General features: G+C 39.2%; 1 protein-coding gene across 3 annotated transcripts in view; it reads left to right on the forward strand.

The window, feature by feature from the left end:
• Positions 1-19,322, forward strand: part of APBA1 (amyloid beta precursor protein binding family A member 1) — a 92,280-nt gene that overhangs the window by 46,091 nt on the left and 26,867 nt on the right. For all 3 annotated transcript variants that reach the window (XR_009820839.1, XM_062018060.1, XM_062018059.1), the window contains exons 2-3: positions 6,005-7,208; positions 18,852-18,953. Coding sequence is in view for 2 of the 3 variants with exons in the window: in XM_062018060.1 (XP_061874044.1) it covers positions 6,057-7,208; positions 18,852-18,953 (1,254 nt within the window). In the remaining variant the exon portion in view is untranslated. The remainder of the gene's footprint in view (positions 1-6,004; positions 7,209-18,851; positions 18,954-19,322) is intronic.

Genomic DNA, 19,322 nt, shown 5'->3' on the forward strand with positions numbered 1-19,322 from the left:
CTCTGGCAGCGGATGGATGGCTTCAGATACTCCCAGAGTCCACTCCCCGTGTTTCTTGACACAACTTCATATTAAAAGTTGATGGGATGGGTCTCTGCCTTCTGATCAGAGCGTGCTCTCTCTCCAGTGCCCAAAAGTGTTACAAGATGTGGTCTGTCTGCCTTGATTACTGCACATGTTTCTTGCTCAAGTTTAAAGTTTAGTTTTGAATAAGGTGGACATTGGAATGAGAGGAAAGTTAAATGTTTTTTGAGAGCTCTTTAAGTCAGGTAATTCTGTATCTGTTTACTGTTAACAAAAGTTTGGAGTTCTTCATGTCAAACACGGGTTTCTCTCAGCTGTCCTTTATTTTCATGGGAGTAGACAAAGGCTTGGAAGAAAGAGGCCAATGGGCAGGAAATGAAGGAGCTGGGTTGGGGTCATTTTAACCCCATGTCTACTACATTGGCTTCATCACTGACTGCATACTGGTAATCATCTGTTCAGCATGCTTAGGTTCAAAGGAACTGGAAACTGATAGTTTTTCCTTTTTTGGGTATTCAATTTAATAACTAGGATGCCTAAAGCTAGTTTCCTTTTTTTCTCAAAAGAAACTCATTGATTGAAGACTTGCAAAATTCTACTCTTACCTGTTTTAAACCCATATTAAAAACAGGTAGAGATGTTGTGCAAGGGCAGTAAATAATTTCTGGTTTCAATAGCTGTTTAATTTGTAAATATAATAATTTCTCTCTTTATCCCTAAAGTACTTTTGAAATCTTACAAAAAACTGTGATTATTCAGTTAAATTCCCAATTTTTTTAAAGTGAACTTCTGTAGTTTCACCAGTTCATTTATGACAGTAAATGAAATGAGAATGTGCTTTTGAAGACTTGCAACAAGGTTAAATGTTATTAAAACAAAATGTTCAAAACCAAATGTAGGTACAAAGCATTAAAAAATGGAGAGTTAAAAATACTGTTGACCAAACCTTGGCATGATCCTATTGCTCAATTATGTGGGAATTGGTGATGTTTCCAGACCCCACAGGAGAGCTGTATGACTTTTTCAGGCTTGTTTAGTTACTGTGTAAATTCGATTTAAAGAGATACTTAGGAGGTGATGTAAACAGTTTTAAAATTGGAAGCGGAAATTCAAATTAATTCACTGTAATCACAAGGTTAATCTGACATCATATGGTTTAGGAAGTCTGCTGCTGACACCTGTTCACCCTTTCCACCACAGAATTTCATACCCTAGTGGGAGCTAAGGTAGATCAAGAAACCCTGGGAAACTGAAATCTAATGTGTGATTTGCCTTTGAGTTATGTAGATGCATACTGTGACTTAATACAGTTCACTTCAATTCCCATGTGGCTTGTGTACAAAGTTGATGTTTTAAGTATGGGCAGGTGTACAGATATCTTTTAAAAACAGCATTTCCATACTTTCTGTTGCAAATATGTGTACTCTGTTAGTCTACTTGTGGTGAGAAAAGACCAATGCAGGTAGAAGCTACCCTCTTTTGAAATTTGCATACGTTTGTGTATATAAACTTTGCTCCTGCTTTGTTCAGAAGGAGACCTGGGACTCAGAAATGGAAGCTTCTATGGTTATTACAAACAAAATTTGGATAAAAGACTTTGCAGAAAGGCAAATTGTAGTGTTGAAACTAATGTGTGACATGTTTAAAGTATTAAATTGGTACAAGGATTCTACAAGCACTGGTAGAACACTTTTCTATGCAGAGCAATATTGTGCATGTAGCTTTTCTGCCTTACAATTACAATATTATGGGTGTTTGTAGTTGTTCATCCCGATTGGTATGAACCAATATGTGTATGTGTGTGCATGTGGTGGGATGTTAATGCCACTTTTCCAGGTGCTGCTTTCACTGACTGTCAAGAAACATAGATTTTGCAGCTTTTCTTGTTTAAAGCTGTTTTGGGTGAGCTTACTTAGCACTTGTTAGCAAAACCAGTCAGATTTTCCAGACAATTTACAGTTCAGGGAAGAAAAAGTCATCTAACACAGGAGAGGTGGAGAGTTCTCTCTAAGAGAGTGTTGCATATGGTGTGAGATTCTCATCTGTTTGATAAGGTAGGAGCTCTAATTTAAAAAAAAAAAAAAAAAGGTGAAACATTAGTGCATTGCTGGAGTCTGGAAACACATAGATGCTTTGTGAAATTCCTCAGCAAATGTGCCAAGACAACTTGTACTTGGGGTGGAGTCCTATTGCAAATTCAGTCAAGAGTTTCTGTGCTTCTAGTGTGACTTGGAGTCATAGGTAAGTATGGTAAAAGTGTAACATTTTCTATTTTTCATGGAAAATGGGTAAATATGTGAAAGACATTTAGGGAAGACAAAGCTGTTTTTGCTTACGTGCTTAACTGGCATAATAACTTTTCTCTTGCAAAAGTTCTGCAAAATAAGAGGAATTAGTTGTGCTTCTTATAAATGAAAAGATTAATTAAAACAATGTGTATCTATAAATACCCTTCACAGCCGTACAGACGTGGGCTGGTGGGGCTGAGGAGCAGCTCAGGGTCATGGCCTGGGCAGCAGAAAAGGGCACAGGTGGTACTTAGGGCAGTGTGAGCAGAACACAGCCCTGAAAACCAGGGAAAGGCAGGGCTATGTACTCTCTGCTCAGCACTGGTCAGACCCTGTCTTGGTATCACCTCCACCTTGGGTCACCAACACAGGAATAACACTGACAGACTAGTGGGAGATGGAGGCCACTGAGATGGTGGGCTGGAGCCCTTGCTCCGTGAGGAGAAGCTGTGGGACCACACTTGGTTCAGCTGGGACAAGGGGATGTCTTCAGGGTCACCCAACACAGCAGCCCAGGGGATGGAGGAGATGCAGACAGGGTTTTTACAGTAGTGTGTGGCAGGAGGGTGGGTTACAGAGTTTCAGCTGACACATGCTGAAACGGGAAATTTGGTCTGACCATAAGGAAGAAATGTTTTCCCTACAAGAATATCCCAGCTCTAGAGCCAAGACACAGACAGGTTGTGACTTGGAGGTTACCAAGCTCCAACTAGATCTGTCCCTGAACAACTCAGTCTGAGCTGAGAGCTGGCTGTGCTTTGGGCAGACTTGGACTGAGACCTCCTGTGGTCCCTTTCTGAGTTGTCATCTTAAATGTGACAAAAAATGGTGTTTGTATGTGTGTGTAAGTGTAGTTTTGGTTCCACATGGTACATAGCTTTGTTTTGAGACAATAACGATAGCAAACAGGTCTATTGAGAGTGTGATCTTTTATTAAAAAAATCAGGATTAGACTATGAAAAAATAACACATAGTGCTCTTACAAAGTAAACCCTAAAAGGCATATTTATAATAATGATCTGTTTTTAAAAGTCTAATTTCTGCCATGTATGGGCAAGAAAGCAAACAATTATACATGTGTACCTGGGAAACAAATAACAAACCAAATTGAAATGTGAATGCTCACATTTTCACCTTTTCTTACTGCTTGTCGTTTTCTGAGAAGTGCTGGGCAAGGGTTTTGTGCTCTTGCTCAGAGATGATAGTATGCCCTTTAGCGGTGTTTTAACTATTTCTGTTTTTAAAGTAGCAAAGGAGAATCTTTAAATTTCAGCTTTTTATTTATGTTGCATTAGAAATATGTATTGATGTTTAATATTTCTTCTGCACAGACAGGAAGGTAATTTTACCTTCAGCAGAGGGCTAGTTGCAGTAGTAATCAACCTCTGATTTCTCTATTTTGGAGACAAATTCGTCTGTCAAGTCCTGAGTGCAAAGCTAAAAGTGCTTACAGAGCACTTTCCCATATATGTTTGATTATTGGAGCACAGCTGCTGTTCTGAGTAGTTAATGTGGGGGTATAATATCTTTCAGATGGATACTATGTCTTTGTTTCCAAGGTGAGATCTTCTCTTGCTCATGTTTTCCTGTCTATGGCATTTTATGTAGGTTGTTGATATTTGCTTGCTTGCTGGAAATAAAGTGCTTTTTGAAGGCCTGATGGGAAAAGTCAGGCAGACCTTGTATGTGCTTGAGGGAAATGCTACCAAGAATAAAAAAAATGGGGATTTTAGTTGTCCATCTACCATACATGAAAAGGGATTTAGTACTTCCAACTCCCAACCTTAATAAGCGGTTCTTTAAATTACAGTACTAAAGACTGATTGTTAAACCGAAAAATGTACTTGACTTAGAAGCTTACTCTTCATTGAAGGTTACTGGGGCTTAGAAGACCTAAGGGCATTTATTCAGCTCTACAATTTTATAAGTAAACTTGCCTTATTTTCTAACAATTCACATTTCTTTTTTTTTTTTAATTTCAAATTACATTTTAAAACTGTCTGAAAAAATTAAAAGTGCAATTAAATCAGAATTATTATATAGGAAGGGAGGAAGGGCAAACAAAAAGAACTTGTTTCAGTAAAAGACTTTAGGTAAAGCTTAAAGCGTTGTCCTCATCTGCTCAAAAGGCACAACCTTGAAAATTTCAAGTTACCAGTATTTGAAATTAACCTGAGATCATTCTTCAAACAAGGGCGATTTTACAGATGAAACTTGGGAAACTTTCAATTTGTGAAAGGAAAATGTTGGGGCTCTATGGTGTTTTTTAACAGTATTTCATATGGTTTGTAATAGTAATTTGTTTTTCACAGCTAGCCATATCAGCGATGCTGTTTGTCCACAGTATGCATTATATTACAAGCCAATATTTAGGTTTCTAAAATAGGATCACATATTTTCAGATATTGTCAGAACCTCTTTTATTGTAAGGATTCCCAAATTTCAAAGGTTAAAACATTGGAATTGTCACTTGAGACTTCTTGCCTCGGTTCAGTAATTTGGTTCAAGTCTTGTTTTATATTTGTTTTAAGCTTTTTACATTGATAGTTGACACATGCTTCTACAGATCCTTTAAGTTAGAAGTCTTCCAGTGGGTGCTCTTTCTTTGCCTTTTTTTTCTTTTAGTCCTTATTGGTAAGTTACAGGCTAGAGTTGTATTTTATTTGTGGTTATGTGATTTTGACTTTGTCCTTGATCTAAAAGGACGTAACTCTTCTTTTTATGCCACTTTTAAAAATACAGGGCAAGGTTCAGAGTAGCTGAAACTGTTACATAAAAGTGAAATCTTTTGAGCTAGGTAGGCCTTTTTCCTCTGTGAAACCTTTGGAAGTGAATACAGCGTTTGTCTGTTTCTGTGGCCTGCATATGTTTTATTATTAGCTCAAAATCCGTAAGGCTAAGATGCCTCTCTCATTTCAATATGGTAGCGGTTATAAATATTAGTCATGTCTTCTCTGTGTTTTAGAAAAAGTGTTTGGTGCAGAAGCCATCTTAAGTGATGGTAGATGTATTCCATGAACAGTAAATGTGTTGTATCTGGCCCTCTTGCACTTCTCTAAGGAGAAAGAACAGGTCCTTCAGACACCCCGAGTGTATTTTTATTTCTAATTATTTTTTAAAAGTTCATTGGGTGATTAGCTCAGCTGAAGATACCACACTGAAGAAGTGTAGTATGCATAGTTGTCAGTCATCTGAGCAACTGCAAACTGCTGTGATGAGACTGTGATCTGTCATTTTACATTACTGCATCATTTCTTTACATGGTTAATGGACTGTATGGAGAGTGGAGGAGCAAAGGTCGAATATTTCTGTCCTAGTTTTACCATGTTTGAGTCCCTGACAGAGGTTACTTTTCCTAAAGTGCACCTGTAAACGCTATGGAAATGCCACAGTGGTCCTTAGAAGCACCTCCAAGAAGTTCTTGCAAATTATTCTTCCACAAAGAATTTGTCCATTAGAAGTGAGAAGTGCAGTCCCCAGGGGGATTGGTTTTGATTGCTGCTGTTGGAGATCATTTGCACAGGAGGTCTTGCTATTGTGCTGATGGTCATCTGACCTCAGAGCTGATGCAGTCAAATGTTTGTGTGCTGGGGAAGGAAGGGTGCCTTTTGTTTTGCTTGTGTTTATTGACTCCACTTTGGTTTTTTTTAAGAATAACATCAGAGGACTTTTGTTTGTTTCTTTCTTTCCAGCTGCAGTAGACAAAATGTCAACAGAATAGTGACCTAGCCACCAGAACTTGCCATGAACAATTTGGTTGGACCGCCTGAGGGGGAGGCAAATGAAGAGCCAGCAAATGGAGCAGTGAACGAGTCAGTGGAGGCTGACCTGGTGCACTCAGAGGTGGAAGAGGAGCAGCGGTATGCAACTCACCACCTAAGACACACCAACAGCAGCCAAGGAGGCCTCTCTGGGCAGGAGGAGGAAGGGATGTTAGCTCGGTCAGCCAGCACTGAAAGTGGTTTCCACAATCACACAGATACTGCAGAAGGCGATGTGATAGCTACAGTGGAGGACAGCTACGACACAGAGAGAGTTCAGGAAAATGAGGATGAGAGTGCATATGCAGTGCAGTACAGACCCGAGTCTGAGGAATACACAGAGAATGCTGAGGCTGAGCACGGTGAGGCCATGCATAACCGAACATTGCCCAATCACTTACATTTCCATTCCATTGAACACGAGGAAGCCATGAATGCTGCCTACTCTGGTTATGTCTACACACATCGGCTCTTCCACCGAGGAGAGGATGAGCAGTATGCTGAGCCTTATGCTGACTATGGACTGCAGGAACATGTGTATGAGGAGATAGGAGATACACCAGACCTCGATGCTAGGGAGGGGATCCAACAGTATGAGCGGGAAAGAGAGGAAGCTGACAATTATCGCAAGGAGGCACTTGGTGCCCGCCTTCACCATTATGATGAACGATCTGATGGAGAGTCTGACAGCCCTGAGAAGGAGGCCGAGTTTGCACCCTACCCACGAATGGACAGTTATGAACAAGAGGAGGACATTGATCAGATTGTAGCAGAAGTGAAGCAGAGCATGAGCTCCCAGAGCTTAGACAAGGCAGCTGAAGACATGCCAGAGGCGGAACAGAGTTTGGAGCATGGTCATACTCTTGCTGGTGGTGGGCATGAAATTAATGGCCAGCTCCCAGCTGGTTCTCGACTTATATCCAACTCAGGAGAATCAGTGCAGAGGTATAGCAAGGAAAAGAGAGATGCAATTTCATTGGCCATCAAAGATATTAAAGAGGCTATTGAGGAAGTGAAGACAAGGACCATCCGTTCTCCTTATACCCCTGATGAACCTAAGGAACCTATCTGGGTAATGAGGCAGGACATCAGTCCAACCAGGGACTCTGACGACCAGAGGCCGCTAGATGGAGATGTGAGTATGCAAAGCTTTCAGCTCTCAGGTTGTCTATGTTTCATTCATTTTATTGTGATATACATTGCAGTGAAGGGTGGAGCATTTTGTTCTTGTTCTGTGACTCATCGTTCAGTAAAGTATGTGATCCTTTGTTATAAATGTTGTTCTTCAAAAAGCACATAAGAGGTGAGCATATGCATTATCAGTGGGCTAAATTTTTCTTTGTGAAGTTCTGCTGACCCATTAAACTATATAGGAATTTGTCATGTGAAGTTCTTCACTCGCTTTCTCTAAAACAAGTGCTGTTACATTTTTTTAGTGCCATGGGATATTTTAGAATAGCTACTGAACACTTTGTTTACTGTTCTCTGTCATTGTGTGTTTCTGTTAATTCTATGTTTACAAGTTTTATTTTCTTTCAATACATTCAATGCAAACGGTTCCATGAGAAACCTGTTTACATTCTTTATGGTGGTATCATAGTTTAGATTCATATTCCAGAGAAACTGCAGGTTTGTTATTCACCTGCTGGTTCTGTAAATATGTTATGAACCTCATTATATTACATCATCACTGTAAAGTGTATTTGCTCTCCAGAAACCTAAGTATCGAAAGTCACCATTAAGATTTGCAGCATCAGCATTTGTGAAATTCTGTATTTCTGTCATGAGACTTAATTTGTTTCAGAATCAGTTCCCAGCTTTTGGTCCCAGCTGCCAGTGTGATAATCTTTACTTGGTTTTTTGCATTTCTAATAAAATAAACTCAAAACAACTGTAACTGCATCAAATCTATGCCTGACATATAAAGAGCTGGTAAGCTAAATTGCTTGGCCAAAAATAGTCTTGTCATGTGGGCCCATGCTCTTACTTCAAGGATAACTGCACTACAAAACATCTACCCCATCCTCTTTATTGCTGTGGAATGCGGTTTTTTACCTTTGGTTTTTTTTTTTAAAAGAACACTGAAAACAGAACTTTTTCTGTGTTGTTTGGTGTTTAAAATTAATTATCTTAAACATCTAGGAATGCATCAGACCTATCAGCCTCTGCAAAGGGAATTCAGACAGTGAGAAAAGTTCACATGCCAGGTAGATCTATGACACACTGTCATGGTTTGACATGAAGCTGTTTCTGGTACAGGGGAAGGGTCTGTAAAGATGCCTCCTGTAAGAAGATGCTCAAAACTCTCCCCATCTCTAAGCCAGACCCACTTCTGGGGCTGAGCCAATTAGGTGCCTCCACAATCATTTCTTAAGAAGAGGCTGGAAGAGGAGGCTGCTTCCTATTCCTTCTTTCTTCTATCCCTTCTTCTTTTCTGCCTGGTGGTGGCACAAGGAGTTGGGAGAGAGAGAGAAGCAACCATGCAGGCTCCAAGGTCAGTGAGGGAAGAGACTCCCCTTTGTCGTTCGGAGAGAACTGGTGAAGCAGTGATTTGTTTGCATTTCATTTAAGACCCCTCATCAGGGGCAGTGACTCATTTTGCCGAAGCAGACCCTGCACCAGAAGCAGTGATTCTCTTTATAAAACACTCTATGCCAGGGGCAGTGACTATGGCCAGAGGGATCCCATATTCACAGAAGCTGTAACTGTGGGGAAGATCCCATGACAAAGCAGCTCATTAAAATTATGCCCAGAAGAGGCCTTGTCCTTTGTGAGGGATTCTGTATCAGCAGAAGCCTCAGCTCCTGGGAGGAACCCACACCAGAGAAGTTCATTAAGGACTGTGTCCTGGGGGAGGAACCCCGTAAATGAAAGGTCCCTTCCAACCCCTATCATTCTATTATTCTATGAAGTGGCAGAGCCCATCTGTGAGAGAATGACCACATCCCCCATTCCCAGCCCCCCTGAGCCATTGGGGGGGGAAAGGTAGAGATACTGGGAGCAGTGAGCAGGGCCTGGGAAGAAAGGAGGGATGGGGGAGGGAGATCTTAAAGTGTTGATTGTAATTTTCTCATCATCCTACTCCCTTTTTGCTTTTATTCTCTTCTGTTTCTTGTAGAAACTTTCCTACTTTCCTCTCTAAATCAAGTACTGGAGTCTGTTTTGCCCAGAGCCATAATTGGCAGCGAGCCCTCCCTGCCCTTGTCTTAATCCACAACAACCTTGTTTATCATTTTCCTCCCATTTCACTGGGGCCTCTGCCATCCTAACGAGGGTGGGAGTGGATGGGGGGCACCAAGTGAGAGACTGTCATGGTGCTTCATTGCTGGCTGGGCCAAACCACAACACAGGCTTACGATTTTTTTTGCCTGCCTTCAAAATGATGAAGGCTAGTATTCTCGAATGAGAAGACATTTTTGGAGCATTGTGTCTGAGTTGCTGAAAAAACATGCAAAGTAATTGAGACATGTAGCTTCCAGCTTCTATTTTTCCTTGAAAACTGTTGGAAACACATAGTGATGAGTACATTTGGGTTGGGTTTTTTTTGTTTTTTCATGGTTTCATTCAACATTTTTTAGAAAAAAACCCTCAACCTTATATTGAAGAAAATTACTTCTACAAATATTTTTTAAATTACGTCCCTTACAGACTTGATTAGAAGTCATGTGGAGGGCTAAAGCAATTTTCCCAGATTATTCCATACAGGAGAACAATTATTTTTAACTTCTTCCAAAAGCTGCAGTTATTTCTGTCCCCCTTTTCAAACAGATCACAGTATTCCTTTGCTATATATTTTATTCACTGTGTTGTATGTGTTTGTAAGTGCTGTCTTTGTCTAGGAGAATTGAAAACCTTCCTGTGGTTTCCTGATTTGTCTGATTGTAGCACCCAATACAAAGATGGTCCCAGTGATGTTAGTTTAGGGATGCTGAAAGCACTGAATCCATTCTGAAAGTGCTCCAGCTGCTCTCCAAAGTCTTTCTGCACCTGTCAGAATTTAAGGTAAGCTGGTAGGAGTCAGCCTGGTATGTTTGTGTAGTTAACAAAACAGGTATTTTTGTTGGTCTATATTTACATTAGGCGTTGAAGTACATAGGGGTTTCCATTTTGCACTGAGAGTTAGTTTCTCATTCCATACTTTTTCATAACCTATCAGAAAAGAACCAGACTGAGATTTTCAGTGCTGGCTGCAATCAAAAGTGGTGACATAGGGTGACAGCATAGCTCAGTGCAAAGTAAATGATGGTTATAGATGTGCAGACAAGCTATATTGTTGGAAAGAGGAAGAAAATTAAGCAAATAGTTCAGAAAACCTGTAGCAGATTGAGGGCAATATGTGTTGTAGGAGAAGCAACTTGGGACTGGGTAGGAAGGATTATTTTCTCTGAAGAGGAGGTATATATATGCTTTACTGGATTTCTTAATCCAGATGTCAACTCATGAACAGTCTGAACGGTCTGCTTTCTCTAACAAAGCATTCCTAGAATTGCTTAGCAGTAAATTGGCCAAAATTAGGTTGCGTTGACTAAATGATCACAACTGATCAGTTGTAATAAAAATATGGATGAAGCCCATTCATCTAAATGTAGATTTTTCTTCTGTCTTTCTTGAGAAAGAAACAGGAGCTTTTCAGTGGAACCAGTGTATGCCAAAGACGTTATTCAGTCTGATTTGTAACATTGTCCTTGAAATAAAAAGGAATTACATAACAAGTGTGTTTGACCTCCAGGCAGACACAATTTTTTTCCCTCAGAACTATCAAGGAGCTGCACATAAGTAATGTAAATTTTGTGCTTTTTTTACCTTTGGTTATTTTTCAGGTCAACTTTGAAAATCGACCTAATTTTTTTTTTTTTTTACAAAACCATTTTGCATATAGATATTCATAATCATTTTTTGTTGTTAGCCATATGATATTGAAACTGGTAAGACCTATTTAGATCCAAACAGCACTCACTTTTCCTTTAGCTATGAGTTCTCGATGAGAGAGCAGTGGAGCCAGGAAGTCAGAAGAATGATTTGAAGTTGAGACTTGTTAAATATGACATCTTTTGCCTGTTAATCCTCAGTGCTTGGCATTTAGATGACATATTCACAGTAGATTTTTTTTGGTACCAATTTGAACTGTCCAGAGACTATTTTGATAAAGTGTCTAAAAGTGTCCAGTTCACCTGCAGCTGGGTGTAGTTTGGGACTGTTAGCAAAGAGATGCGTTGTCTGTGGCGGTAAGAAAGCTACAGATCACTGTATCTGTTTATTTTTAAGATGCTCTGTTTCCAGATTTACTCACAGTTTTAATCTACCAGGAATTTCAGTAATTCTTCTGTATTTCTCCTAAAAAAAGTTCAATAGGTAGGTAAAAAAAGAAAATTGTGCAGAGCTCAAGTACAATTCTACTGTAATAAACTCTGGTAGTCCAGTGATATGGGAAAGAGATAGCAGAGTTCTGTGACTAAATAAATAGTGTACTGAAGGACCTGCTTAATATTTAACAAGGGAGAGTATCTGTTGTTGTGTGCCTTGTATGCCCTGGTTTAGTGATGCATACTTTCACTTGAGTAGGAGGTGGTCTGGACATCTAGTTTGTGTGTAAGACATTGTAGTTGTGTGTTTGATGAAAGCTGAAAAATTATCTCAATGTCATTTAAATAAATGCAGTAGGTTTTTGTTGGGTTTTTGTTGTGGGGTTTTTTTTGTTTGTTTACCACATGTATGAGATTGAGATATGAGCAGCTGACATATATTTACACAATCTATTTATCAGAAAACTGTGTAAAGCAAAGCAGTTCATCACTTGGATATGCCCTTGTGAAAATGTCTTTTCAAAAACAATAGCTGCACAACTGCAAGAACTGTGACATCAGGAAACCGGACTATGATGGAAAAGACTGTGGAACTATAGTTCAGTTGTATTTTCAGAGTGTGAAATGGCAGAGAATCTGTTCACATTATGCTGAGTAATGTTCATAGGTGGAGACCAACATGTGTCTTGACAGTAGTGGAGGGAGCTATTCTTTAGGAAAAGATGTTCTAGATGCACACAGTTATCTCACTGGAAGGGAAGGCTCATATCCCATTTAGGTAGCTCTTGCAAGTCACTCTTCTCTGTCAGATTCTCTACCAGAAACCTACTGGGAATGTGTCTAGTCAACAACAGACATAGTGGTGTTTAAAGGCCTAAATAGAAGGCATCTTTGGTGGATGGAGCTGGACTTAAGGATGAACACATGTTGAAGCTTAAAAAGGAAGTAGTTCTGTGTAGCAGATATCTCAGAATACAATTAAATATACTGGTGCATATACTGATAAGAAGATCTGAAATAGCATCTTTAAAATATCATTGAGCTTTGTGAGTAGTGGCTTGCTTAGTTGGAGAAGCACAGATACCTGCTGAGAAAGGCAATGAAAGGCACAAAAGCTCAAGAGAATTTTTGAGAAGAGAAACGGCTGCCTGCTTTGCTTCTGCCATAATCGAGATAAAACAGTAGTCTGGAGAGAGAAATTCTCCATTTTGGAACTTAATACCATGGCTATTCAGTTGTTTGAAAGACAAGTTTAGGTCTGAAAGCCAAGTGTAGATCTGAAGGCCAAGTGTTGTTGACCTACAGGTTGTCACTGTGTGCCAGGACATCAGTTTTTCAAAGCCTTGTCATCGGTGTTCAGTCTGTGTTCCTCTGCACCACCGGAGGTGATATAATGTTAGAATACACCTGTATATAAAGTAAAACTATGTAGGTGAGTTTGTGAAGTAGAAATTCAGAGCTGAAGATAAGCCTTTCAGGTAGGGCTGCTTTGTTTTGCTTCCCTGTTTCTTTTGAGGATGTGTATTTTATTTCAACCTGTGAGTTCTCAATGTTCAGGAGTTTCTCAATGTTGATAACTCCAAGTGAAGTGTTTTCATTGAGATGAATTCGCTTCACATTTTCCACAGCAGCTGTAATGTATTATTAACAAGGCAATAAAGAAGTCTACTTTAAATAATTAAGTGGGTTTCAGTAATAGATGAACTAAGGGGGAAAAAAAAGAGAAGAAATGAAATAAAGATGAGTTTATGTTAATAGGATATGACTTTCTGAGCAGACCTTTTAGAACCGTTGATTGAGCACAGAGAATGCAGATTACCTTTCTGTCGTCTATGTGAGACCACAGTCTTAAAATTCTACAGATGAAACCCACCCCAAACCGAAAGATCATTTATTTTTAAAAATAACTATCATTTTAATATCCAGTCTAGAAAGATGGTTCATCAATCACACAGAAGAAAGCTTAAATACATCAATTAGTCTCCTTGAAGAGAAACGCCACCCGGATGAGTTATGGGCATTTTAAATTACAGTGTGTACTGGGTACATAACCCTGTGAATATTTTTGTCTGTTTTATTATGTTTTTTAATTATTAAAGGATGAAAGTATATTCAAGTGATGTTTCTGTGCTATTGAGAACCTAAACAGTACTTGTTACAGTAAAAGTCTTTTGAAAACACAGGAGAGATCCACACTAATTTTTTGAGACTGACACGGGAAGCTGCATTCAAACTACAAGTTCAAGTGAAAGTTCAGCAAAAGAAGTCTGTACTTGAGAGTGGGAAAGAGCCAGCACTGAACCAGCTGCCAGGAACCCTGCTGAGCTGTCAGTCTTCCATCTAATGTGTGTGCTGCTGGACAGACCCTGCGTGCATAGACCATGTTATGATCTGACAGGCAGTCAGAGTCTGTACAGACTAAGGTTTTATTCAAAGAGCAGTTACCAACTAACAAAGTGTGACTGTGGTACTGGGTGGTTACTGCTATTGGCTCATGGCCAAGAGATTCTTTGAAATGGGCAAAATCAAAGGCCATCTTGTCCTGACAGGCTCAGTTACATTTTTTGTTTGTATATTTGGACTTTTCTCTCAGATGTAAACCTCTGTGTATTCTTAAGTGGTTTTTTTATTTATTTATTTTAAACTTATTAATATAACTTTAACGGGTCAGTGTCTTTCTTCAAAGGCTTTGTGAGAGCTACACAGTTGTTGCTTAGATCCAAATCTGGTTTTATAGCTTTGATGAACTGTACTGAAGAAGTAGAACTCAGTGGTGGTGTGAAGACCCTCCTGTATGGTGCATTCGTTTTTAAAAAGCTGCTTTATTCAGAGCTTTTGCATGGTGTAACAGGTGTGTATGGTTGGCTCTCTCAAGTGGGATTGTCAAACATTGTCCAGATTGTGGCACGGGGTTCCATCCTTACAGGAGGTCATCAGCTGGATCCGAGAGATTCCCCAAGCTAAGACTGCTTAAACTGCACTTCTTCTCAAGTCTTACCCACAGCTGATCTGTGGTCTTGCATGACCACTTCAGCATGTGTGATCCATTGCTATAGTTTACCTTAAGCTCCATACAGAACAATTCCTATGTTAACTGTACATAAGACTGACATGCATGCAGGAATACTTTCTATTGACTACTGGCAAATATCTTATCCATATACTGTTTGTCCATTTTTGTAGCAGAAACTGCATGGGAGAGCTGTTGGGTCAGCCCAAGTTCCTACTCAGGATGGTAGTTAGCACCTGGAAGTGATGTGCACAGGAGGAGCCTACTGAGGGAATCTTTGAAGCTGCCTGAAATTTCTGTATGGAGAGGTCCAAAAGCAGTGAATCAAATGCTCTGGAGTGAGCAGTTAAGTCACTTGCCTTGTCTCAAGTCAGTTTGCTGCATAGACTAGCATGGGGCAGGTCCTGGACCACCCTGCCAAGCTCTGAGTAAGTGAACCTGGTATGTGCAGAGGCGGTTAGACCACAGTTGCAGTCACAGCACAACTATAATACAAACTTAAGTCCCAGTTAAAAATGGAATTGCATAGATTTTGCCTCAGTATGCACGTATGTGTGCAAGAGTTCTGAGTTTTTATTTCTACAAACCCTCCATTTTTAACACTGAAAGCTAAATTTCCTTATAACTAATATAGATAATAATTAATATAACTAATTATTATTATTGTCTTTGTTTAAACTTGCTTTAACTAAAGCTTTCAGATCCATTCTTTATAGGTACTTTATGCCATCTAAAAGTTACGAACATAGACCAACTGTCTTGGTTATCATTTTGGTGAGTAGAAATTCAACGGTTCAAATTACAGTAGATATCCTGTTGCAACATAATTGTGCTAAAACCTAAGAGATTTAATGCCACGATTGTGCTGTGCTGGGCAGTGCTTGTGAAATTATGCATCTGTCTATACTTACATGTCAGACCTGAATATTTCATGGTGCTTTGACATTTGTCTAAGTACCTCTCTAGAAGACTTTTCATCACTAAAATCAAACACATTTAAAAGTCTTGCTTTATCCAGTTGTCTCCCCTGAACTAATGTATGAGAAGACTGTATTTGCCTTTCCCCTGGTAAGAAGCCTGTAGGTGAACATTAGTGTCTTATAGGTAATGGCTCTTTAAGTGACTCTTGCACTGCTGAAGTACTTGTTGATTTCATCCTCTCAGTCCCAGCCTTGTGCATTATGATGTAACTCACTAGGTTGTACTTTTACGAGAAAAGCTGCTGCTCAAAGCAAGTAAAACAACACTGCTTTTCTAAAGCAAGAGCAAGTGGTTGTATTTGAAGATGTTTCTGTGTCAGTTATGTTTGTCTCCATGAGCTATCAAGTAGCTAGCTGGGTTGACCTGCACAGGTTAAATGCAACACAATCCTCTCCTGTTGCAAGTTCTGTCACTATATCCCTCTGCACAACAGCAAGGGAGATTTCTCAGGTGGAGTGGGTTGCATGTTTGTTAGAGTCAAACAACACCAAAATTGAGATGGAGAATTTCTGGATGTACCAGTTTGAGTATCGTAAGAAAAATGTAAGTAGATATTCAAGGGGAGAAATGGGGTAACTAGTACTTTTTATTGCTGCACTTAAGAAAACACTTTGTAAGTCCATTTATAGGCTTCTCTACATAATAACGTGATACTTTACATGAACTTACTATGTTCTGACAGCATTTTTGTTAGGCTTCTAAACATTTTTTTTGTAAATGGACAATGAAGCAGTCACTAAACATCTATTTTAGGCTTCAGTTTTAGTGTTTTGAGCAGCTGTGCAAACTTCCTATCCAGTATGACGTATCAAACTATTTCTTATTATTGCTGTGACTGCATTCTTTCCTTGTGCATTCTATCTGGTACCACTAAAAATGCATTTTGATGCATGAGAGAACCAGCTGGTTCTTCAAAGACTGAATATTTTTTGTACAAGTGTTTTGGGGGACAGCTGTCATGTTGTGTAGCAAACTTTGTAGGATGTTTATTATTTAGATTTGTTAGTTTTGATTTGGGTTGTTTTTTCCCAGAAAAGTTTGAACAGACATTCAAACAGAACACATGGAAAGCCATGTGATGGTTTTGGTGCTTGCTTAAATCTGGTACTTACTGTGCTACTGGAGTAATTGTTCAGATGTTTCAAGTGCTGCAAAATTTCTCAATGTCAGCAACCAACTAGTTTAAATAGAATCGTTTGTTGTTAAGATTATTTATTTTTATCACTTTAGTGTATGAATTTGAGAGCTTTCAGACATTTTAAAGACATTTCTCTTTTTTATGGAAACCTTTGATGCTAAAATATTATATGCTATACTTTGTTTCTTTGTTTACTGTGTAAAGCTCCATCCTACAATTAGGTCATTAATAGGTTGGTAGTATTGTACACTTTTTATATTTTATCTTTGCTATTAACTTAGCTTAACTATTGGGAACCGGGGGTGTTACAAAGACATTTCCTTAAGTAAACAAGAGTTGCTGTTTTTGCGCAGCTCCATCACTATGGCACTGTTAACTCTGGTGGTTACACAGCAAGTCAGGGAATCCCTGTGTGAATGCTAGCAATCCTTCAATGTGGCATCATAAGCACATGCCAGTGCTCAGGGACCGTTCACCGCTAGCATCTTCTTTTTGCCCCACAATTGTAATTCCAAATACAGGGAGATGCAAGGACTGCTCTTTTAGCCTCGAGATATTTGCGTAAATAATTGCTTCTTAACTCATTGGAAGCCTTTAGTAGTTAAATGTACTTCTAATATCTAGTAATTAGCCAAGATAGACCTTTTAAAGGAATGAAGGTAAAGAGGAGAAGAAAATTTTATGTTCTTGTTTTGTTACATACCTGTGAATCTAAGCTTCCAAAACGTATATTTCTTTACTATATATTACTGTATTACTGTATTACTGTTTCAAAGAGATCAATGTTTCAGCTGGAGTGGTGGCATGGCAGGAGGGCTCTTCTAGATTGGAGCTGCTGTCATCTCAGAGCACTGAAAGTGTAGCCTTTTTCTGATATGAGTCATTGGCTTAGAGTAAAGCTGTGCCACCTGTTTAGGAAAACAGAATAATAGTATTTGACTATCAGTGATGGGCTGTTGAGGTGGTAAAACTAGGGGCAAGTTCCCTATGTCAAAGGAGACCAGAATGCTAAAGCTGCGCTGAACACCAGCTTGCATAGCTAAATGCTAAACCTTCCTTTGAGGATTCAATTTTTGGCATGCGCACTGACATGCCTTGCAGGTGTCTCCTTAAGTTCTGCTTTTAAAAATGCCTGCTGGGTTGCAGTTTTGTGCTCTTTTCATTTTAGTCACCTTCATTAATTCTGCATTATGTGCTGTTGTATCACACTCCCCGTACCAATGTCCTCTGCTCTCCAGCTTTTTAGTGTCACTAGCATTCATTAGGAATGGGCCATGCTTAGAATATCTTTTTCTAAAGCATTTTTTTTGTTTACCAACACAATTGCTGATGGATGACCTAAGTCTGGATTTTCCTTGGTGCAGCTCTGTGCTGTTCCTTTTGGTTTTCTACTCTGACATTCCTGATGATCATGATTGATTAGGACATGGTGAGAAATACGGTTTCTTCATTTAATTGCTTACAGTGCGGGTAGGAAAAAAAAGAGAAAATCTGATCTAGAGAGCATATACGGTACTGAGACCATAGCACAAACTGTGAAATATTTCCCAAGTCTGTGCTATAACTAGGATGAGGAATCATGGCCATTCATGAGATCTTGAATACAGTAGTATTACTCTGCACAGTTTAGGAATGTAGTTTTCTAAGATGATGGAGTAACTTTTGTAATAACCACTGCAGCCTACCTCTTCTCGGATTAGTTCAGCACCTCAGGTTAATTAGACCTGAGAGTAAGTGTGTTTATGGGGAAATTGCAATCTTTTCTTCACTCTCTCCAAGTGTTCTGTCATGGTCAATTCACCTGCCTCTTGTCACTGCTTATTTCTTAGTGACTTTATCTTTCCTAGAATGTCAGAGCTTAGGACATTAGGACATTGCCTGCAGCCTTCAGTGAACTCATGGTTATTTGCCTATATGCATTAGACATGCGCTTGTGCAACTGAAAGTCCTGTAACTGCACCTTGGTTGAATGCTACAGTAAGCATGAGTAGTTGGTCCAGTACCTGTATCAGACAGTCCTCTAAATATGGCACACTTTTTGGCTGAGTGTTGCTTGCTGCTGAGTACAGCTTTTTATTTTCCCAACTGCTTAAATCCATACAATACTGACCAATAGACACAGCTGTTTTTAAAACAGATTTAACTGTTCAGAACAAGTTATCTGAGGTACTGATCATTACAATAAAATCCAAGGTTTATAACATTTTTTTAAGTGTTTGTCTTGTTCTTTCTTTTTTTTCCTTTTCCCTCTTATCTCTTATTTCCATTGCCAAGTTAGATTAAAATATGAAAGAAAACTTTCTACATTGGTCACTCAGATTATTATTTAATTTCCTTCCTATCTAGTCTCCATCTCCAGATTCCTCTTCAGCTCGGGGTGCTGAATCGTCCAGTAGGCAACATCCCCAGGATGTCAGCAGTACATCAGAGGGCTCCACTAATAAAGAGGTAGAGTAAAATCATTTTAAAAGCCACAGTCTTGTTCATGCTGTTTATGCATTTCTATTATGCCATGTTGCTTATTGCACCAAATTCAACAAGCTGATTTGTAGCTCCTTTCCCTTATGCTTCCCTGGCTGTCTGACTGATTTTCCAGATCCTAAGACTGTTTATCGTGGCATTTCTAATGCTGTGTGCAGCAGATACTGAATTTGTTTAACAGGCTGGCAGGTATTGATTTACCAAATAGCCAACATTACTTCTATATACATGAGCAATACATGAGTTGTCTTCCACAGTCAAAAGACCTGATCTTCTGTAACTGGAAATACTGATTAAAATTGAAACACTAGTAATCAGTTCTTTCTCTTTCTTTAA

Source organism: Colius striatus, chromosome Z, assembly GCF_028858725.1.
Source record: "Colius striatus isolate bColStr4 chromosome Z, bColStr4.1.hap1, whole genome shotgun sequence".
Lineage (NCBI taxonomy): Eukaryota > Metazoa > Chordata > Aves > Coliiformes > Coliidae > Colius > Colius striatus.